The 23449-nt window shown below is 50.5% G+C and overlaps 1 protein-coding gene across 1 annotated transcript in view; it reads right to left on the bottom strand.

The window, feature by feature from the left end:
* Positions 1-3447: 3447 nt before the first annotated feature.
* JPH2 (junctophilin 2) overlaps positions 3448-23449 on the bottom strand; it is a 51933-nt gene continuing 31931 nt past the window's right edge. Inside the window, exons 5-8 of the mRNA XM_038750703.1 lie at positions 7907-8025; positions 5582-6420; positions 4497-4589; positions 3448-3569 (exon numbers count right to left, since the gene is read on the bottom strand). Coding sequence (XP_038606631.1) covers positions 4509-4589; positions 5582-6420; positions 7907-8025 — 1039 coding nt within the window. The 3' untranslated portion in view covers positions 3448-3569; positions 4497-4508. The remainder of the gene's footprint in view (positions 3570-4496; positions 4590-5581; positions 6421-7906; positions 8026-23449) is intronic.

The following is a 23449-nucleotide window of genomic DNA, read 5'->3' as shown; positions in this document are numbered from 1 at the left end:
GACCTGATTATCTTGTACCTAATCCCGCACTTAGCCCATTGCTTGGCAGCTTCCTCTGCTGCCCCTCCCAGCCCTGCACACACACAGAGAGAGAGAGAGAGAGAGAGAGAGAGAGAGAGAGAGAGAGAAAGCATTGTGCATGCAGTAGAGTGAGCAGGTAACTGTTTATTATTGCACATAATCCAGCAGAACAACGAACAGAAAGGCCAGGGCAGGTGTGGAGGCCCCCAGCCCTGAGCCCCAGGAGTTGACCAAAGTGCCTCAGTGGCTCAGAACAATGTGAGAAGCCCCTGGAAGGCTCCCCATCTCTGGGGAGGCCCCTGGGGCTGAGACCCCACAGCCTTGGCAAACAACCTCCCTGACACAGCTCTACTCTATGTACCGAAAATCCATCATGGAAAAAGCAAATCTACGTACTTCCTCAGAACATGGCGGGAAGGAGAGCTCCCCTCAGACTGCCTGTCCCCACCCTGTACACACAGCCCCACCCCAACCCTGGGTAGGGAACCCTCTCTGGCCCTCTGCAGCCCAACGCCTTCTCCAGCCCCCTCGCCAAGTCGGAGGCAGCCTGTCTCCTTCTGCGGAAATCATCTACGGGGACGTTTCAAATAAGCGACTGTCGGGGGAAGAGTGATCAGCTGCAACCCGGAGCCATGCGAAGCTGCAGAGGCGGCCAAGCCCCAGAGTTCAGGCTGACCCGACCAAACGCACGTCGCCGGGAGAGGAGAGAGAAAAGAGAAAATAACCCACAAGAAAAGCAACCTGCTCCCCCCTCCCAGTCTGTGGGGCTCCTTGGACACACAGTTCTCCTGTCTCAGTGCGGATACAGGATGGTGCCTCTCTACAGGCCCCAGAATCACTTCTCTGCTGCATTAAATACTCCTCAGGAACAGCAGCGCTCTGCACACAGTAAGCGCTCAATAAATACGATTGAATGAATGAATGGGGAGAGTCACTCTTCAAAATAAAAAGGGAGGGAGGAGTATGAGGTTCGGAAGTCAGATCATTCCCCCTATCTAAGGACTCATAAATTAAAGCTAAACTCTATCTACCCCCTCCCTATCCGGATAACCCATGCAAAGTTCCCTGGCTCGTCTAGCTCTGGTTAACCCCTTCAAATCTGCTCCTCTATCCCCACCCCACCTTAAGTGCCAGGTATCCCTGAGGACCAGATCAACTGTCTTGTTCTCCACCTCTCACTGTCCTTGCTTTTCTGGATATCTGCCCATTCACCCATCCATCCATCCATCCATTCATCCATCCATCCATTCCACCCTCCAATAGTATTTATCGAGTCCCTACTCTGAGCTTGATATGGACAGGGAAAGTACCAATTCAGTTGTATCACACTTTCCTGGGGATTTAGTACAGAGCTCTGCACACAGTAAACGTTCAATAAATAGCATATTGATTGGTTACCATGTCAGAGCACCTGGCTCTTCTCTCCCACTCCCTTTCCTGTGGGAAGTGATTTTTTAAAGGCTTAAAGGAAGGGGAAGGGTGTTGTCTCTAAAGCCCCAAGGAAACTCCCATAACTTCTCCTGAGTCACCTGGAATTCCCTGCTTGGACTCCCCGCCACTCCCCTCCACCCCTGGCTTTAGCCTGGGAAACATCTTATGGACATCTTCAGCTCTGGGGAGGATGGACCTCCCCTCTTGAGCAGGATGGCTAAATATTAACTTCCCACCCCATTTCTGGTCTGGCACTGACCTGGTGCCTCAGCCTGATGTGGACGGGGCCTTGGACCCTGGGAGGGACATGTATGGGCAGGTGAGCTCTGGAAGCTCAGCCAGTGGAGCGGTGCTACTGATCAAACAGGCCCAGAACAGCAGGGGTGAAATCTGGGCAGTGGGAGGAACTGGCTGTTGCAGAGAGGAGAGAGGGGAAAGAGAGAAGAGAGAAAGAGAAGAGAGGGGAGAGAGAGAAGTGAGAAAGAGAAGAGAGGGAGAGACAAGAGGAGAGAACAGAGAAAGAAGAGAAAGAGAGAGAGAAGGGGAGGGAAAGGAGAAAGAAGATGGGGAGAGAAGAGGTAGGGAAGGAGATGGAGAGAGGCATAAAAGGAGAGGGAGAGAGGAAGGAAAGAAAAGAGGGAGAAGGGAAGAAAATGAGAGAGGGAAAGGAGAGAGAGAGAGAGAGCAACAGAGAAGCAGAAGGGCAAAGAAACAGGAAGAAAGGAAGGGGAGGAGAGGGAGAGGCAGAGAAGGAGGGAAGCAGAGAGGAAGAAGGGGAGAAGAGATGGAGGTAGAGAAGGAAAGAAAGACAAGCAGAGAAACAGGGCGCAGAGGGGCAAAGAAACAGGGAGAGAGGGAGTGAAGGAGAGGGAGAGGAAGGAAGAGGGAGGGAGGGAAGAAGGGAGAGGCAGAGAAGGAGGGAAGCAGCGGGAGGAGGAGAGAGAAGGAAAGGGAGGGAGTGGAGAGATAAATAGAGAGGTAGAGGGTAAAAGCACAGAGGAAGAGGGGGAGGGAAGGAGGGAGGGACTGAGGAAGAGAGAGAGGGAGGGAAGGCGAAAGGAAGAGGCAGAGAGGGAGGGAAGGAGAGGAAAAGGCAGAGAGGGAGGGAAGCAGAGAGGGAGAAAGAAAGAGATGGAGAGAAAGAGAGGGAGGCAGTGGAGAGAGACAAGCAGGGAGACAGAAGGCCCAAAGCAAAGAGGAAGAGGGGGAGGGAAGGAGAAAGACAGAGGGGGGAAGAGAGGGAAACTAGGTACAGAAAGAAGCAGAATGAACGAATAGGAGGTGGGAGGGGGCTACAAGGTGGCAACTCCTGGGTGGTTGTCAGAGTTTCTCAACATCGGGCCTAGGGGCTTTTGTACCTTCGGTCTGATCCCAGCCATGAGGAGGTGTGGCTCTCCCACTCCCAAGAGGCACAAACATGTGGGTGGACCCGGATCGTGGGCACAACCGAGCCTTGCTCTGCTCTCACCGGGTGCCAGTCATTTTCCCCCACCAGGGCAGGAAGACACCAACCCCCAGGGAGGAGAGGAAGCCATTGGAGTTCGGCCTTTCGCCAGCCCCCCAAGCCTTGGAGAAGAAGTCTTTAACACAGTCGGGTTGGAGAGCGGAAGCAAAACCTGGATTCTGGGGAGAGGGGCCAGGGCCTCAGCTTGTCAGCCCGGCCTTGGCTGGCCTGGCAGAGGGCAGAGGCCCTGGTGATGAGGAATCTTTGGCTCTCGGTCATTTTCCTGGGCCCCCTGGGGTCCGTCCTGTGAGAGCCGCAGGATGGGTGCAGCCTGATAAAGGGGAAGGACGGGGGCTGGGAGGGGGCTTTTGGCTGCCTTGACCTGTCCCATTCCCTGCCCACTGGCAAGCCCCGAGCCCAGTGAGGAAACCGACACTTAAAGCAAGGAGGGTTTGGGCCAAAGAGGAGAACGGAGGACTGGCTCCCTGCTAGCCAGGCATGGGGAAGTTAAACATCTCCAGGCACTTCGGTTTGGGTCTGGGGGTGGAGGGGGGTGGGAGGGGAGGATGGGGGGGCCCGTCCTTAGCCCCTGTCCGAAGCCTCGCCCCCACGCAGCTGCATCCAGTCATTGCCAAGGGGTCTGCCATCTGCATCCGTCTGTCCGTGGGAACTCCTGTTGGGAGGGGGAGGATATCAGCAAGGGGGAAGGAGCTCCAGCAGTTGACTGCCCACCCCAGGTTGGGGAAATGGGGAGGGGGTCTCCCAACCACCACCACCACCACAGGCCTCATGTGGCTTCATTCCCCACTAGACAGAAAACTCCCTGAGGGCAGGGATCATGTCTTCTAGCACTCATGCTCTCCCGAGCGCTCCGTACAGCGCTCTGCACACCAGCAGCACTCAATAGATACTCCTCTCACTGATGGAAAGAAGACCGGCTTTCTGCTCTTAGTCCAGAAAAGAGGCGTTTCAAAGACAAAGCTCATCACGGCCTCTCTGCATCTCCTCCTGAGCCTGGCCCAGGGAACGAGTCTCGGAGAAGGGGCAGGAGGCAGTGTGGACTAATGGAGGGAGCACAGGACTGGGATTCAGGAGACCTGAGTTCTAGTCCCGGCTCTGCCACTTACCTGCTGTGTGAATTTGGGCAAATCACTTCACTTCTCTGGGCCTCAGTTTCCTTATTAGTCAAACGGGGACAAAATATCCATTCTCCCTCCCTCGCTGTGGGACAGGGACTGTGTCTGATCTGATCATCTCGCATCTACCCTAGTGCTTGGCACACAGTAAGTGCTTAACAAACACCATCATTTGTTTTGAGGGGGCAGGCGGGTCACTGAGGCCTTAGGCAGGGATGGCTGGGACCTATTTTTTCCACAGCAACAGTGAGAAGAGGCTTCAGGGATGCTTGACGGAGAAGGGTCCGACAGCAGGCCCTCTCTCCCACCCACCCAGACGGTTGATGTCCGTCTGAAAGAGCAGGCTCAACCCTCACCCCCCGTTCCTCCTTCCTTCCCCGCCCCACGTAAGACTTTGTCTGGAGGCCTGGAGGGAGAGGAGGGGGGGCTTCGCTGGCTGAGGTGCTGCCCCTCTCCGACCTCACCTGGGAGACACGTCAGGTCAGGAAATGCACAAAAAGGATGGCCAGGCCGATGTTCAACAGGATCACCATGCAGATCATGACAGTGTTGGGTCCCTGTGAGGGGGCAGACAGGGGAGGAGGCAGGGGAGAGAGCGGAGGACGGAAGCTGAGCATGCAGGACTCACTGGCCATGGGAGACCCTCTACACCCCTATTCCAGAGTACCCTAGATGACCCTTCCCTGTCCTCCACCTCTGGCCTCCAGGCCCTAAATCACATCCCCGCAATGGAGATCCAGCCTGTCCTTGAAAATATTCATGGAAGGAGATGCCACATGGTCCTTAGGTGGTGATTCAAGGGGTCTCATAAGCAGTGGGGCCGGGAAGTTCTTCCTGCTGTCTAACCTCAGTGCCTCTTGCTGCTCCTGCCGAGGTCCCCGGGCGAGATGCTCTTCCCAGACTGGGAGGAACCCAAGCCCGACTCTGACACTGTGTGGCCCAAGCCGGCCAGCGGTCAGGCCTCCCGGCCTGCAGAGTCAGACGTTCCCCGGGGCCCGGGGCGGTGGGCAGAAGGAGCCACTGAGGCTGCTGGGAAGGGCCTCAACTTGTCCCTTGTTCCTCTGCCAGGAAGTTCCCCAGGGCCCTTGGAAGCCCTGCCCCACTCTCTAGCTCGACTTATTTATTTATTTTATTTGTACATATCTATTCTATTTATTTTGTTAGTATGTTTGGTTTTGTTCTCTGTCTCCCCCCTTTTAGACTGTGAGCCCACTGTTGGGTAGGGACTGTCTCTATATGTTGCCAATCTGTACTTCCCAAGCGCTTAGTACAGTGCTCTGCACATAGTAAGCGCTCAATAAATACGATTGATGATGATGATGTGGGCAAGGAACCTGTCTGTTGATTGTGGTACTGTACTCTCCCAAGCGCTTAGTGCAGTGCTCTGCACACAGTAAGTGCTCAATAAATACGATTGAGTGAATGAATGAATACCCCCCGGGGCTTTCCCTGTAGGGGTTCCACCCTCAGACCCCCCCCCCCCAGCCCGCCCCAGGATGCGGGGATCCCTCGCTCCCGACTCCCCCAGTTCTGGCCCGTGTTGTGTCACCTCCTCTAATTCTGCCTCTGCCGTGGCCGCCGCCGCCCCTCGCCGGATCTTCCTTTTGGCCACCGCCTTGGCTGACCCCCGAGCCTCAGTCTTTCGTGCGGCCTTGGCCTCACTGGAGGGAGGCTGCTGCTTGGGCTCGGCCTTGGCCGGGGCTCTGGGCTCGGCCTTGGCCTTGGCGGTGGCCCTCCCGGACGACGGCTCCTCTCTGGGCATGCTGGGCAGGGGCCTGGCCGGGGCCGTGGGCAGCGGGGAGAACGGAGAGGAGGAGGAAGAGGATGGAGAGGACGGGGAGGGAGGGAAGAAAGCGGGGGATGGGGAGGACGGAGAGTAGGGCGAGGAAGGGCCTGAGGGGAGGTCTTCGTCCTCCTCTTCCTGAGGCGGTGGGACAGGCGTGTTGCGCACAGCGTAGCTGTGATAGCCCTGGTAGCGGGCCACCTCGGGCTCTGGGGTGGGCGCGGGAGAGGCCCGCAGGGGCTGGATCTCCATCTGCTCGGTGGGCACGCGGCCGGGAGCCAGGCCGGAGGCCGGGCCTGGGGTGGGGGTGACGGGCCGGCTGCCCTCCCGGCTCTGCTCGCCATTCCAGTCCCCGGGGCTCAGCAGGCCTTGGCCCCGGGTGGCCCCGGGCTTGGGGCGTTTAGACTCAGGGGGCGTCCCCACGGGGGTGTGGGCCGGCAGGGCCCCTCTGGGCGGCGGGGGTTCCCGCTCGTGCAGCTGAGGGCTCTCCGGAGGCGGCGGCTGTGGGAGGGCGGGACCCTGGGCGCCCCCCTCAGCGTGGTCCTGCTCGCTTTCCGCATCCTCCATCATCTCCTGGAGCAGCCGCCGCTTCTGGTACTCAGGGCCTGGAAAGAAGAAGGACTCAGGGGTCACCGGGGGTCCCCCCCTCTGGGCCCCGGCCTGGCCCCGGCTGGGGAGACTGAGGCAGAAGCAGCGTGGCCTAGTGGATACAGCCCGGGCCTGGGAGTCGGAAGGACCAGGGTTCTAATCTTGCCTCTCCCACTGGTCTGCTGTGGGATCTTGGCAAAGTCACTTCACTTCTCTGGGCCTCAGTTACCTCGCCTGTAAATGGGGGTGAAGACTTGGAACCCCATGTGGGACACGGACTGTGTCTTGCGTGATTAGCTTGTATCTCCCCAGCACTTACAACATAGTAAGCAGCGTGGCTCAGTGGAAAGAGCCCGGGTTTGGGAGTCAGAGGATGTGGGTTCTAATCCCGGCTCCACCACTTGTCTGCTGTGTGACCTTGAGCAAGTCACTGACCTTCTCTGGGCTTCAGTTCCCTCATCTGTAAAGTGAGGATTAGGACTGTGAGCCCCACGTGAGACAACCTGATCACCTTGCATTTACCCCAGTGCTTAGAACAGTGCTTGGCACACAGTAAGTGCTTAACAAATACCATCATTAGTATTATTAGTAAGCACTTAACAAATGCCATTAAAAAAAGAGGGGACAGGGGAAGGGCCAGGACCACAGATTAGAATGCTTCCCCCTTCCCCTACCATTTCCAATATCCCCTACAATCAGTTGGTGAAGCAACTACTGAGCATCTACTATACGCAGAGTTCTGTACTAAGTGCTGGGAAAGATACATGGATAAGAGTTAGATAGGTACCTTCATTCATTCATTCACTCAATCGTATTTATTGAGCGCTTACTGTGTGCAGAATACTGTATTAAGCGCTTGAGAAGTACAAGTTGGCAACATATAGAGACAGTCCCTACCCAACAATGGGCTCACAGTCTAGAAGGGGGAGAATAAAGCACAGTTCCAAGAGGTTACAAGGTGATCAAGTTGTCCTATGGGGGGCTCACAGTCTTAATCCCCATTTTACAGATGAGGTAACTGAGGCCCAGAGAAGTGAAGTGACTTGCCCAAAGTCACACAGCTGACAATTGGCGGAGCTGGGATTTGAACCCATGACCTCTGACTCCAAAGCCCATGCTCAGTGGAAACACTGAGCCACGCTGCCCTTTGCCCCCAAGAGCCTCTCAACAGAAGAACAGAAGGGGAGAAAAGACTGGCAACAAACACATACACTACAAGAGAATAAAATAAAATAAAATCTATACGGTTCCATGCTTAGGCTATCCCGAATAAGCTACATATGGAGATCCCCATCCTCTCACCATGATCCTTAAAACCCCCAGCAGGCTCATGGGTAAGAAATGCCCCCGAAGATGGCGGGAGAAGGTAGGGACGAGGGAATTGGCAGCGGTGGGTATGTCCCTAACCTCCTTACAGCTGAGCCGGGGAGGTCTCCCCATCTGCCCCCTTCCACATCCTTTCACATCCATCCATCCCACCCCCATTCCCCAGCTACTACCTACCTGGCTGGTAGAAGTCCGGCGATAGCTCCCTGGCCAAGGTCCGGGCGATGTTGGACTCGGTGCCCGCAGCCTGGGCGGCCTGCTCGGCCCCACCGGCCTTGGCTTTGGCATGGGCGGTCCTGCAGAGATAATGTCCTTGGAGTTCTGACCCTCTGCCATGGCCAGCCCGGTCTCCCCACCTCCTCGGGCAGCTGGGTGAAGGGCCGCCCTGGCTGAGGACGCGACCTGGCTCGGTTGGCTGTGTGGTGACCCCTGGACCAACAGCTCGAGGACCTCGGAACGCCCAGTCTCTCCCTGCCACCACCAACCCCACGTGGGGTGAGAGCACAAATAATAATAATAATGGCATTTATTAAGTGCTTACTATGTGCAAGGCACTGTTCTAAGTGCTGGAGAGGTTACAAAGTGATCAGGTTGTCCCATGTGGGGCTCACAGTCTTTATCCCCATTTTACAAATGAGGTAACTGAGGCACAGAGAAGTTAAATGACTTGCCCAAAGTCACACAGCTGACAAGTGGTGGAGGTGGGATTTGAACCCAAGACCTCTGACTCCAAAGCCCGTGCTTTTTCCACTGAGCCACGCTGCTCAGTTCCCAGAGTTCCTTCTATTCATTCATTCATTCAATCGTATTTATTGAGCATATACTATGCGCAAAGCACTGTAGCAACCGCACTATAACAATAAACAGACACATTCCCTGCCCACAATGAACTTATAGTCTACAGGATCGCAGCAGGATACCCAGTCTCAATCCCTTTCTGCTACCCTGGCAGCTAGGCCCTCTAGGGGTCTCCGGAGCTGAGAGATCACCTGACTCGGTCACTGCCCCAGATGCAGGGGTTCTGCACAAAACCCAAACAGCCTCCACCTCCTATTATCAGCTTTTCCCCTTGTTGGTCATGGAAACAGAAGCCCAGAGCCTTTTGGATACGGAATGTGTCTGCTAATTTTCTTGTATTGTACTCTCCTAAGCGCTTAGAACTGTGCTCTGCACATAGTAAGCACTCTATTAATATAATTGATTTTAGGAGAAGAAAATGAGGGAAGAGAAAATTGAGAAGTTGGGGTTTGCTGGGGTGTGGTTTGTGTCTATGCTTGTATGGGAGCAGGGTGGTTTTTTTTACATGATATTTGTTAAGTGCCTACTATGCACTAGGCACTGTACTAAGCTCTGATAGACACAAGCTAATCAGGTGGAACATAGTCTATGTCCCATATGGGGCTCACAGTCTTAATCCCCATTTTTTCAGATGAGGTAACTGAGGCACAGAGACTTGAAGTGACTTGCCCATGGCCACACAGCAGATAAGTCTATCCACTAGGCCATGCTGTTTTTCTGCTTGAAAAACTTAAGACTGTGAGTCCCATGTGGGACAGGAACTGTGTCCAACTTAATTAACTAGGGAAGCAGCATGGTGTAGCAGACAGAGCACCAAACGGGGACTCAAAAAGGTCATGGGTTCTAATCCCAGCTCTGCCACTTGTCTGCTGTGTGGCTTTAGGCAAGTCACTTCACTTCTCTGGGCCTCATTTAGTTCATCAGTAAAATGGGGATTAAGACTGTGAGCCCTAGGTGGGACAGAGGCAGTGGCCAACATGATTTTCTTGTTTCCACCCCACCGCTTAGTTCAGTGCCTGGAATATAATAAGTGCTTAACAAATGTCACAATTATTATTATTATCTACCCCAGTGCTAAGAATAGTGTTTGACACATAGGAAGCGCTTAACAAATACCGTTAGAAAAGAGCAGGAGCAGGGAGAAGGGGAAAGGGGAGAGGAGAAAGCCAGAGCTCTTGGGCTCCTAGAGGCGTCCAGAGGCATCCGATGCCCTGAGTGTGAAGAGAGGATGAGGCAGTCTCTGTGCGGAGAGACACTGCATCTCCTTTTTTGGTAACACAGGCCAAGAATCCCTCATTCCCCTGAGCCCGGAGGAGCAGACCTGAGGCAAATGAGTGGCTTCTCGTGCTTTACCCGTCCCACGGCTGCCTCAACTATACCCAGCCCAGAGAGTCCGCAAACCCCCTCACACAGGATGGAGGCTCCCAAACATGGGGGCTCAGGAAAAGGGCAGCCCCCAGACCTGTGGGTGGGACCTGTGGGTGAGGGGACCTCTGGAGAGGATGAGGAGGAAGTGGTTGGGCAGTCTGGCCCCTTTGGGATCCCCTGGGGCTTAGTGGCAGTGAGGGGGGCAACAAGGAAGCAGGGCCAGAGGCCACTGAATCCCCAGAGGGAACAGAAGTTTGGATGAGATACTGCTTCCCTCTAGACTGTATGCTCACTATGAGCGGGGAATGTATCTGCTTATTCTATTGTACTCTATCCAGCACTTAGTACAGTGCTTGGCACACAGTAAGCGCTGAATAAATGATTGACTGGCTGACTGGCCTTAGTTTGTGACCACCCACGTCTATCTAACCATCTGGAAGGTCCAGACCCTGGAGGTACAAGCCAGGGACAATCGGTGGCTGACCGGAGAGGGAGCCAGGGGGCATGTGTGTGTGGAGGGAGGGTGGTTATCTTCATTTCATCCAAGATTACCTCTCAGCACAGTTAAAAATAGCATCTGTGATTTGTGGAAATCAAGGGGAGTCTCTGTCGCTCCCTTCAAGTCCTGAAGAAAGGGACACAGGTCTTGGTCCTCAGGTTCCTCGCTCCCCTCCAAGGTCCCATCCCCACTGACCCCAGGAGGAACTCTGGTCAGAGGTCACCCAGAAGCCAAGCTACGATTGGAACTCAGAGCCCCAGGGTTTCCTGAGACGGCAAGGAATCATTGCATTTCTCTCCCCTCTACAAAAGGGCTGGGCCGGGAACTGGGGTGGTGGAGGAGGGAGACAGTGCTACTCTCTGCCAACGTTAGCAGCATGGCCACTCAAGATGCCCTCCCTGGGACTAGAGCCTATCCCCAGGCTGGCTGACCACTAAGCCACCGGGCCCCTGAAGTGCAGAGTCCCTCAAGACTGCTAGACTCTCCCCCTTGTCCCCCTCTCCATTCCCCCATCTTACCTCCTTCCCTTCCCCACAGCACCTGTATATATGTATATATGGTTGTACATATTTATTACTCTATTTATTTATTTTACTTGTACATTTCTATCCTATTTATTTTATTTTGTTGGTACGTTTGGTTTTGTTCTCTGTCTCCCCCTTTTAGACTGTGAGCCCACTGTTGGGTAGGGACTGTCTCTATGTGTTGCCAATTTGTACTTCCCAAGCACTTAGTACAGTGCTCTGCACATAGTAAGCGCTCAATAAATACGATTGATTGATTGATTGATTGCTAGAAGAAGGCCATGTGCAATGCCAATGCTGAGTTTGACCAATGGTTCATCCGGCTCAGGATCCTGTCTCCAAGGTGACAGGATGCTTGGTGGAAACGTGGTGATGGTGTGATCTCCTGTGTCATGCTCCTAACTGCAGCAGGACCCTTCTGCTCTGGGGAACCTGGTGCCCTGGTGCCCTGGAAAAGCCTACTGTGGGGCAGTGCCCCAGAGGCTGGGACATTTTGTTGCTGAGGGAATGGAAGACCTGAATCCCATGCTCTGGGGGAGCGGTAGCCCCAACTCCAGTGCTCTGAGAGAGCAGTAGCCCTGATTCAAGTGCTCTGGAAGAGTAGCAACCTCACCTCCATTACCCTGGGAGAGAGATAATAATAACAATTATTATTATCATTATGGCATTTCTTAAGCACTTACTATATGCCAAGCACTGTTCTAAGCACTAGGGTAGATACAAGGAAATCAGGTTATCCCACGTGGGGCTCACAGTCTTAATCCCCATTTTCCAGTTGAGGTAACCGAGGCACAGAGAAGTAGATTGATTTGCCCAAAGTCACACAGCTGACAAGTCGCGGAGCCAGGATTAGAACCCACAAACTGTGACTCCTCACTCTCGACTTCAAGGCTGTCCATCTCCTCGCCCCCTCCTACCTCACCTCCCTTCTCTCCTTGTCCAGCCCAGCCCGCTCCCTCCACTCCTCTGCTGCCACTAACCTCCTCGCTGTGCCTCATTCTCACCTGTCCCGCCGTCGTCCCCCAGCCCAGGTTCTTCCCCTGGACCGGAATGCCCTCCCTCCACACATCCGCCAAGCTAGCTCTCTTCCTCCCTTCAAAGCCCTACTGAGAGCTCACCTCCTCCAGGAGGCCTTCCCAGTCTGAGCCCCCTTTTTCCTCTCCTCCTCCCCATCCCCCCGTCCTACCTCCTTCCCCTCCCCACAGCACTTGTATATATATTTGTACAGATTTATTACTCTATTTTACTTGTATATATTTACTATTCTATTTATTTTGTTAATGATGTGCACATAACTTTAATTCTATTTGTTCTGACGATTTTGACACCTGTCTACATGTTTTGTTTTGCGGTCTGTCTCCCCCTTCTAGACTATGAGCCCATTGTTGGGTAGGGACCGTCTCTATATGTTGCCGACTTGTACTTTCCAAGCACTTAGTACAGTGCTCTGCACACAGTAAGCGCTCAATAAATATGATTGAATGAATGAATGAATGACTCCCAAGCCCGGGCTCTTTCCACTAAGCCATGCCCTAACTCCAATATCCAGGGAGAGCAGTAGCCCTGACTCCAATGCACTGATTAGCACTGAAGAGGAGAGGAGGAAGAAGGGAACCTTCCCATCACAGCAAGCCACTGGCTTCCTCTCTCTTCCTGCCTCTGAGGGTCACGGGCAAAGGGCAGGGCAAACTCTCTTGTCACGTCGGGAAGAGCTGCAGAAGAATTTAAGGCATCTTTCCATCGGGCACAAATTCATCTAGGGCCACAAGCCCCATGAGCATGTGTCGTTCCTTTGGCTGGGGGCGAGTCGCCCTCTGAAATCTTATCCTAGGCCCCAAATAGCTCCAACCCCCCAGGCTCTCCAGCGGAGGAACCCCCCAGAGGAACCCACAGCTGCTCCTTTTAAGATATTTTCCAGACAAGCTGCTGACTCCATCAGCCCTGCCCAGCCCTCTCTGAAGGCCTGGCTTGCCAGACTCACTTGGGTGGGCCTTAGAGACCCCACGTCCTGCAGGCTCAATGGGTCCTCACTGATTAACCAACCCTGCTGGCCGATGCTCAGGGGAACCTGCTGGCCAGTGCTCGGGAGCACCGGAGATTCTACATCAGATTTATTACTCTATTTATTTTACTTGTACATATCTATTCTATTTATTTTATTTTGTTAGTATGTTTGGTTCTGTTCTCTGTCTCCCCCTTTTAGACTGTGAGCCCACTGTTGGGTAGGGACTGTCTCTATATGTTGCCAATTTGTACTTCCCAAGCGCTTAGTACAGTGCTCTGAACATAGTAAGTGCTCAATAAATACGATTGATGATGATGATATTTACCGTTCTATTTATTTTGTTAATGATGTGCATCTAGCTTTACTTCTATTTATTCTGATGACTTGACACCTGTCCACGTGTTTTGTTTTGTTGTCTGTCTCCCCCTTCTAGACTGTGAGCCCGTTGTTGGGGAGGGACCTTCTCTATATGTTGCCAACTTGTACTTCCCAAGCGCTTAACACAGTGCTCTGCACACAGTAAGTGCTCAATAAATACGATTGAATGAATGAATGGCTCAATATCAGATGGGTCCTCTCTGGCTAGCCCCGCTGGCCGAAGTTCAGGAGCACCTGCTGTCCAGTGCTCAGGACATTAGGTAGCCCTGTGCCACCAACCCATTCTGCCACCACATGCCACTGCCCACTGCCTGGGCATCCTGGCTGCCAGAGCTGCCCAAGACTCCCTTGCCAAGGCCCAGCCAAGCCCTGGGCATCCTCCAGATAATAGTAATAATAATGATAGCATTTATTAGGTGCTTACTATGTGCCAGACACGATACTAAGCACCAGGGTGGATACGGATGCCCAGTGCAAGACGATCACCATCGATAGTCTTGTCTGAAAACCTGCCGTGTGCGGAGCACTGTGATAAGCCCTTGGGAGAGTACGGTCAAGTTGTAGACTCCAGGAGCTTACATTTTAACGTGGGGAAGGAGGTAGATGCAAACGTAGAGTGCAGGTAGGAGGGAGTACTATTACTAAATAGTACTTAGTAATAGTACTATAGTAATACTATAATATTACTATAATAGTAATACTAGTGCTACTACTCGTGGCACTTAATACTACTACTAAGATAGGTACCAGATAGGAAGAAGTACTATTAAGATAGATAACAAAGTCCTACGGGGGTTTGAATACTTATAATAATATTGGTATTTGTTAAGCGCTTACTATGTGCCGAGCACTGTTCTAAGTGCTGGGGTAATAATAATAATAATAATAATAATGGCATTGTTAAGCGCTTACTATGTGCAAAGCACTGTTCTAAGCACTGGGGAGGTTATAAGGTGATCAGGTTGTCCCCCATAGGGCTCACAGTCTTCATCCCATTTTACAGATGAAGGAACTGAGGCCCAGAGAACTTAAGTGACTTGCCCAAAGTCACACAGCTGACAAGCGGCGGAGCAGGAATCAGAACCCACGATCTCTGACTTCCAAGCCCGAGCTCTTTTCCACAAAGTCACCTTGCTAATTATGGGGGGAGGCCCAGTGTGGCCTAGTGGAAAGAATACAGGCCTGGGAGCCCGTAATCATGGCTCTGCCACTTGCCTGCTGGGTGACCCTGGGGAAGTCACTTAACCTCTCTGTGCCTCTGTTTCCTCATCTGTAAAATGGGGATTCAAAACTTGCTCTCCCCCCGCAGCCATGTGGGTCACAATCAATTAATCAATCAGTCCATTGTATTTATTGAGCACTTACTATGTGCAGAACACCGTACTAAGCACTTGGGAGAGTATAATACAACAGAGTTGGTAGACACATTCTTGGTCCACAAGTTGGTATGTGTGCACTTAACAAATGCTATTATTATTATTATTATTATTATTATTATTATTATTATTACATGGAGTGTTGAAGTGGCAGGTGGGGTATGAAGACTGTGAGCCTGTTGATGGATAGGGATTGTCTCTATCTTTTGCTGAATTGTACTTTCCAAGTGCTTAGTACAGTGCTCTGCACACAGTAAGCGCTCAATAGATACGATTGATTGAATGAACTGCTTAGTGATTGAGGCTGTGCGAATCTACTGATGTGAATAAACAAACCTGCAAAGCAGTGTGGCCTAGTGGATAGAACATGGTCCTGGGAATCAGAAGGACCTGGGTTCTAAACCCAGCTCCGCCACTTGTCTTTTGTACGTGCTTAGGCAAGTCACTTCACTTCTTCGTGCCTCAGTTACCTCATCTGTAAAATGGGGATTAAGACTGTGATCACCCCGTAGGACATGGATTGTCCAGTCTGATTAGCTTGTATGTAACACAGCACTTAGTACAGTGCCTGGCACATAGTAAGTGTTTAACAAATACCACAGTAAGCGCTCAATAAATACGACTGAATGAATTAATTAAAAAAGAACTACCTGGCCTCCTGCGATGTCCCCAGGATTGCATAAAAGTTGAGTAAGCCTCAACTTCCAACACACAGATCTTTGCCCCACCAAAGAACAGGTTAACATATTTAAGACAAATGCCTACCTCAGTTCTCACTCTCCTGTCCTCTTAGACTGGAAGTTACTTGTGGGCAGGGAACATGTCTACCCACTCTGCTCTATTGTACGTGGCATTTGTCCCCATGCCACACTGAGCTCTCCCTCCTTCACTTAAATGTCACTTCTTAAGCATTTTCTATGGGCTAAGTGCTGGGGTGGATAATATTAATAATAATGGTGGTGGTATTTGTTAAGCGCTTACTATGTGCTATGCACTGTTCTAAGTGCTGGGGTAGATACAAGGTCATCAGGTTGTCCCACTTGGGGCTCACATCTTAATCCCCATTTTACAGATAAGGGAACTGAGGCACAGAGAAGTTAAGCGACTTGCCCAAAGTCATACAGCAGACAAGTGGCAGAGCCGGAATTATTTAGCATCTAGCTTTATTTCTATTTATTCTGATGACTTGACACCTGTCCACATGTTTTGTTTTGTTGTCTGTCTCCGCCTTCTAGACTGTGAGCCCGTTGTTGGGTAGGGACCGTCTCTTTATGTTGCCAACTTGTACTTCCCAAGTGCTTAGTACAGTGCTCTGCACACAGTAAGCACTCACTAAATATGATTGAATAAATGAATGATTAGAACCCACAACTTCTGATTCCCAGGCTTGGGCTCTTTCCACTGAGCCATGCTGCTTCTCCTGCACTATCAGACACAGTCCCTGCCCCATATGGGGCTCACAGGATAAAAGGAAGGGAGAGTAGGGATTTCCTCCCCATTTTACAGATGAGGAAACTGAAGCCCAGAGAGGTTAAGTGACTTGTCCAAAGTCACACAGATGGCAAGGGTGGAGCCGGGGATTAGAACTCAGATCTTCAGACTCCCAGGGCCGCACACTTTCCACCAGATCACACCGATTCAGCCTCTTTCTCTCTGGCCCCTTCCAAGGAATCTTGCAGGAAGGGGGAGGAAAAGAGGATATCCCTAAATGTGGAGACCCCTCTCTAGGGGGGTCTTCCCCCACTGCAGGGTAGAGCGGGGCTAGATCATCGTCAGTGATACTTACTGAGCGCCTACTGTATGCAAAGCACGGTACTATGTGCTTGGGATAGTACAGAGTTGGTAGACTTGTTCTCTGCCCACAGTGAGCTTACAGTCTAGAGGGGAATGGGGAGGAGGAAGAGGGAAGGGTGACACACAATCCGTGTCTTATTTCCTCTCTCTCTCATCCCCCAAATTACTTCTCTGGATGATTTGTAAGGTTCCTTTCATTTTCTGATTCGCATCTCCTATGTTGCCAATTTGTACTTCCCAAGCGCTTAGTACAGTGCTCTGCACATAGTAAGCGCTCAATAAATATGATTGATTGATTGATTGATTGATCTTCTCCTTTCCGCGGCCCCCAGCCCAGAGATTTTCAAACCCCCGGCTCCTGATCCAGACACCTTCCTTCCCACCTCCTCTACCCTCCAGAATCCCATTGCTGGGAAGGAGAGAAAAGCAACCAATCAATCAATCAATAATCCAATGGTATTTATTGAGTGCTTGCTGTGTGCCAAGCACTGTACTAAGCGCTTAGGAGAGTACGATACAATGGAATTACTAGTCACGTTCCCTGCTCATAATGGTGGAAGATCCCCACCACCTCAAAAATCCAGGAACATATTCAAGGTGGGTCAGTGGGGCCGGGATTAGAACCCAGATCCTTCTTACTTCCACTCCCATGGTCTGCCCACTAGACCACACTGCTTCTCCCTTCTGCACCGCCCTGATATGTTCCCTTTATTCATCCCCTGCCCCATCCCCACAGCACCCATGTCCATATCCTTCATGTATTTATTTCTATTAATGTCTGTCTCCTCCTCTAGACTGCAAGCTCGTTGTGGGCAGGGAATGTGTCTGTTTATTATCTCATACTTAGTACAGTGCTCTGCACACAGTGAGCGCTCAGTAAATATGATTGAAAGAATTGATTGATGGATGGATTGAGGAGGGTGGCAGCTTTTCCGACACCCCTTGGGTTGAATTCCTCCGTCCACTCGACTTCCTCGGTGACAAGCAAATGAGACAGGACCATTTGGGAGTTTAAAAATAAAAGTCCGGCCCTTACCATCCGTGAAGTAAACACCCTGTTTCCTAAAATAGTCCCCCAAGGCAGCCGGGTCTTTGGATAGAACAGAAAGTCTTGGGGGAGGGGAGGGGTCTGAGGGTCTCTGCCTCTCACTCTCTCTCTCTCTTTTTGCCTGTACTGTCTTCCCAGGCCATCCTCTCCCCGGCATGTCAACCTTAAAGCCACTGAAAAGCTCTGCTCAGCACAGTCTTTGTCAATCAGTCAGAATTATTTATTGAGTGCTTGCCATGTGCAGACCACTGTACTAAGCGCTTGGAGGAGTGCAGGAGGACAATAAACCGACCCATTTTCTGCCCACAATGAGCTTACAGTCTAGAGGACAGCAAGGAAGTCTTGCAAAGATATAGATATTCAGACCCCAGCTCTGCCCCAATCCGCTGTGTGACCTTGGGCAAATGATCTATCCCCTCTGGACCTCCATTGGCTCATCTGTAAAATAGGGATAAGAAACCTACCCTCTCCACTTCATCATCAATCGTATTTATTGAGTGCTTACTATGTGCAGAGCACTGTACTAAGCGCTTGGGAAGTACAAATTGGCAACAATTTAGATTTGAGCCCTGGGGCAGGGATGGGGTTTTTATCCAATGAGCTGTATCGACCTCATGGTTCAGCAGCGTGCCAGCTGTTCTTCAATGGTACTCACTGAGCACTTACTATGTGCAGAGCACTGTTCTAAGTATTTGGCACTGTTCTATTCTCCTACTCCTTCCTTTTACTCCTCCCAAATCCACCTTGTAGTTGTTCCTCATTCTCAGCTTTCCCACCTCTATCCCCTCACTCCTGCCACTAACCCAGCTTGGAATTCCCAGATCTGGAAAACCACCATTCTTCCCATATACTCCAGGATACTCCTACTCCAGGAGGCCTTCCCAGACTGAGCCCCTCCCTTCCTCTCCCCCTCAACCCCCTCTCCATCCTCCCCATCTTACCTCCTTCCCTTCCCCCCAGCACCTGTATATATGTATATATGTTTGTACATATTTGTTACTCTATTTATTTATTGATTGATTGATTGATTGATTTTACTTGTACATATCTATTCTATTTATTTTATTTTGTTAGTATGTTTGGTTTTGTTCTCTGTCTCCCCCTTTTAGACTGTGAGCCCACTATTGGGTAGGGACTGTCTCTATATGTTGCCAACTTGTACTTCCCAAGTGCTTAGTACAGTGCTCTGCACACAGTAAGCACTCAATAAATACGATTGATGATGATGATGATATACAAATTCCTCCCAGCCCCCAACCCCAAAGCACTTCAAACACATATCTGTAATTTCTTTCTATTAACAGCTGTCTCTCCTTGTAGACTGTAAGCTCATTGTGGGCAGGGAATGAGTCTGTTTATTTTTATAGTGTCCTCTCCCAAGCGCTTTGCACAGAGCTCTGCGAACAGTAAGTGCTCAATAAATACAACTGACTAACTCTTAAAATCTCACCTCCTTCAGCCAGCCTTCCCCAATTAATTTTGTAATGCCTTGAGTCAAGAGTCCATCAGCCAGTTATAGCATTTCTGAATTTAGTTAGACCCACCCTCAGCACTAATGATCATCGTTAATGGTATTTATTGGTCGCTTACTATATGCAGAGCACTGTACTAATGTCTAACTCCTCTTCTAGACTGTATGTTCTCTTAGAGTCTTTTAGACTGTGAGCCCACTATTGGGTAGGGACTGTCTCTATATGTTGCCAACTTGTACTTCCCAAGTGCTTAGTACAGTGCTCTGCACACAGAAAGCGCTCAATAAATACGATTGATGATGATGATGTTCATTATGGGCAGGGAAAGTGTCTGCTAATTCTGTTGTATTGTACTCTCCCAAGAGCTTAGAACAGTGCTCAGCACATAGTGAGTACTCAATAAATATCACTGACTGATTGATTGATTGGTTGCTGGGTGACCTTGGGCAAGTCACTTCACTTCTCTGTTCCTGTTACCTCATCTGTAAAAATGAGGATTAAGATCGTGAGCCTCATGTGAGACACGTACTGAGTCCAACCTGGTTAGCTTGTATCTACCCCAGTGCTTAATTCAGTGCCTGGCATGCTGTAAGAGCTTAGCAAATACCATTTTAAAATAAATAAATATCTTATAATTATTTACACTGTATATTCAGCGAAAGTCCACTACTCTATGGAACTGCCGCATGCAAGCGAGAGACTATGTCCAACCAGATTATCTTGTGTCTACCTCAACACTTACTACAGTGCTTGACAAACGGTAAACACCTAACAAGAAGCAGCATGGCTCAGTGGAAAGAGCGCGAGCTTTGGAGTCAGAGGTCATGGGGTCAAATCCCGGCTCTGCCACTTGTCAGCTGTGTGACTCGGGGCAGGTCACTTAACTTCTCTGTGCCTCAGTTACCTCATCTGTAAAATGGGGACGAAGACTGTGAGCCCCACGTGGCACAACCTGATCACCTTGTATCCCCCCCCAGCGCTTACAGCAGTGTCTTGCACATAGTAAGCACTTAATAAATGCCTTCATTATTATTATTATTATAAGAATAATAATTATTGTGGCATTTGTTAAACGATCACTATGTCCAAGGAACTGTTCTAAGCGCTGCGGTGGATACAAGCAAATCAGTCCTTCTCCCACATGGAGCTCACAGTCTTCATCCCCATTTTACAAACGAGGTAACTGAGACACAGAGAAGTGAAGTGGCTTGCCCAAGGACACCCAGCAGACAGGTGGCAGAGCTGGGATTAGAACCCAGGTCCTTCGGATTCCCAGGCCCAGGCTCTAGCCACTAGGCCACGCTATGGACAGGGAATGTGTCCGTTATATCATCATCATCATCAATCGTATTTATTGAGCGCTGACTATGTGCAGAGCACTGTACTAAGCGCTTGGGAAGTACAAATTGGCAACATATATTATATTATATATATATTAGTTGTATTCGCCCAAGCACTTAGAACAGTGCTCATTCATCCTCCCTCTCATCCCCACAGCATATATGCATAGATCTGTTATTTATTTATTCATGTACATTAATGTCTGCATCCCTCTCTAGATTGTGAGCTCATTGTGGTCAGGAAATGTGTCTGTTTGTTGTTGGATTGTGCTCTCCCAAGCGCTTAGTACAGTGCTTTGCACACAGTAAGCACTCTAAAAATATGATGGAATGATTGAACGAACAACAGCAAGTGCTCAAAAAATCCGAATGATTGACTGACTGACTAAAAGCAGCATGGCATAGTGGGTAGAGCCTGGGCCTGGAAGTGAGAAGGTCATGAGTTCTAATCCCTGCTCCTCCACCTTTTTTTTTTGATGGCCTTTATTAAGCAGTTACTATGTGCAAAGCACTGTTCTAAGTGCTGGGGAGGTCACAAGGTGATCAGGTTGTCCCACGGGGGGTTCACAGTCTTCATCCCCATTTTACAGATGAGGGAACTGAGGCACAGAGAGTTAAGTGGCTTGCCCAAAGTCACACAGCTGACAATTGGCGGAGCCGGGATTTGAACCCATGACCTCTGACTCAAAAGCCCATGCTCTGTCCACTGAGCCATGCTGTCTGCTGCATGACCTTGGGCAAGTCACTTGACTGCTTTGGGCCTCAGTTACCTCATCTGTTAAATGGGGATTGAAACTGTGAGCCCCTCATGGGACAAAGGACTGTGTCCAACCCAATTTACTTATATTCAACCCAGCGCTGGCACACAGTGAGCGTTCAACAAATATCATTATTATTATTAAAAGTGATATTAATGACGATACAGCAACAATAATAATAGTAATAATAATAACCTGTGGCCACCCAAATTGGACCCAGGGCTGGGAGAGTCAGGGCTTTATCAGTCTGGCATAGCCGGCCTGTCGCTGCTGCCTCTCGATTTGTCCGCGTCCTCTTTGCAGGAGCAGGAACGTTGGGCCCAGCCATTCCGGCTCCTCTGCAACTCTATCTGGGAGTTGCTGCCCCTCCGGGAACAGACACCGTCTGACATGATTTGCATCCCTGCTCCATAAGCATTCCTACTGGCAGCAGGACAGAGACCAGGCTGCCTTCCCCGGGGGTCTCTAGCAACCTGCTCTTACAGTGAACCTCGGGAAGACCCTCCAGAGAGGGGAAGTTGCTTGAATGATCTTTTATTATTATTATAATAATGGTATTTGTTAAGCACTTGCTACGTGCCAGACACTGGGGTAGATTCAAGGTAATTGAGTGGGTCCAGTCACTTGCTACGTGCCAGACACTGTACTAAGCACTGGGGTAGATTCAAGGTAATTGAGTGGGTCCAGTCCTTGTCCCACGTGGGGCTCACACTCTTAATCCCCATTTTACAGATGAGGGAACTGAGGCACAGAGAGATGAAGTGATTTGCTCAAGTTCACATAGCAGACAAGTGGCAGGGTTAGGATTGGAACCCAGGTCCTTCTGACCTCCAGACTCGCGCTGTATTCACTAGCCTATGCTGCTTTGCAGAGCTTTTACTTTCCGCAGAGCTTGGTACAGTGCACCAGATTCAATAGGCACTCTATAAGATCTACCATTAGTACTACTACTACTAATAATAATAATGGCATTTATTAAGTGCTTACTATGTGCAAAGCACTGTTCTAAGTGCTGGGGTGCTTACAAGGTGAGCAGGTTGTCCCACGGGGGGATCACAGTCTTAATCCTCATTTTACAGATGAGGGAACTGAGGCAGAGAGAAGTTAAGTGACCTGCCCAAAGTCACACAGCTGACAAGTGGTGGAGCCAGGATTTGAACCCATGACCTCTGACTCCAAAGCCCAGGCTCTTTCCACTCAGCCACGCAGCTTCTCACGTGTAGCAGCAGCAGCCACGCTGCTACTACTATTACTATTGCTACTAGACAGTTACTCTCCCCTCCTTCAAAGCCTTATTGAAGGCCCATCTCCTCCCAGAAGCCTTCCCTGACTAAGCCCCCCCCTTCCTCTTCTCCCACTCCCTTCTGCGTCACCCTGACTTGCTCCCTTTGTTCTTCCCCACTCCCGGCCTGGGGTAGATACAAGCTACTCAGGTTGGATCCAGTCCCCGCCCCACGTGGGGCTCACAGTCTTAATCCCCATTTTACAGATGAGGGAACTGAGGTCCAGAGAAGTGAACTGACTTGCTCAAGGTCATACAGTAGACAAGTAGCAGAGCCAGAATTAGAACCCAGATCTTTCTAATTCCCGGGCCCATGGCATTCCACGACATTTCTAACTCTGTTACGTTGCTCCCAGGCTGGAACATCCCTCCTCCTCAGCTCCAGGAAATCGGTGGCTCTGTCCTTCAAAACCTCCCTGCAAAATCACTTCTTCCAAGAGCCATTTCTCTGTCACCTTCCTGACCATCCCATCAGCCCCCTCAGAATTCACACTTGGTTTATTTAACTGCCTACTTGTATTTTTCATCATTTGTCGTTCTTTTGTCCCCGGTTGCCTCCCTCATTAGACTGTAAGCTTCTTGAGGGCGGAGACCACATCTTTTCTACTATGTGTCCTCCAGGCACTCGACACAATGTCCTGCACACTGCGGCCTTGAAAAATCTGGTTACTAATGCTAGATGATTCCCAGGAAGTCAAGAGAATCAAGAATGTAACAGGGAAATGGCCCGGAGGCCACAGAGTTGGATAAATCACTTAATTAGTGGTATTCTTCTAGACTGTTAGCCCATTGTTGGGTAGGGACTGTCTCTATATGTTGCCAACTTGTACTTCCCAAGTGCTTAGTACAGTGCTCTGCACACAGTAAGCACTCAATAAATACGATTGATTGATTGATTGATGTTTTGAGTGCTTATTCATTCATTCAATTGTATTTATTGAGCGCTTACTGTGTGCAGAGCACTATACTAAGCGCTTGGGAAGTACAAGTTGGCAACATATAGAGACGGTCCCTACCCAACAACGGGCTCACAGTCTAGAGGTGGGAAACAGACAACAAAACAAAACATGTGGACAGG

The sequence above is a fragment of the Tachyglossus aculeatus genome, chromosome 8 (assembly GCF_015852505.1).
Source record: "Tachyglossus aculeatus isolate mTacAcu1 chromosome 8, mTacAcu1.pri, whole genome shotgun sequence".
In the NCBI taxonomy this organism is placed as follows: domain Eukaryota; kingdom Metazoa; phylum Chordata; class Mammalia; order Monotremata; family Tachyglossidae; genus Tachyglossus; species Tachyglossus aculeatus.
Note: the sequence above shows the minus strand (reverse complement) of the source record. Positions and strands in the feature narration are given on the sequence as shown.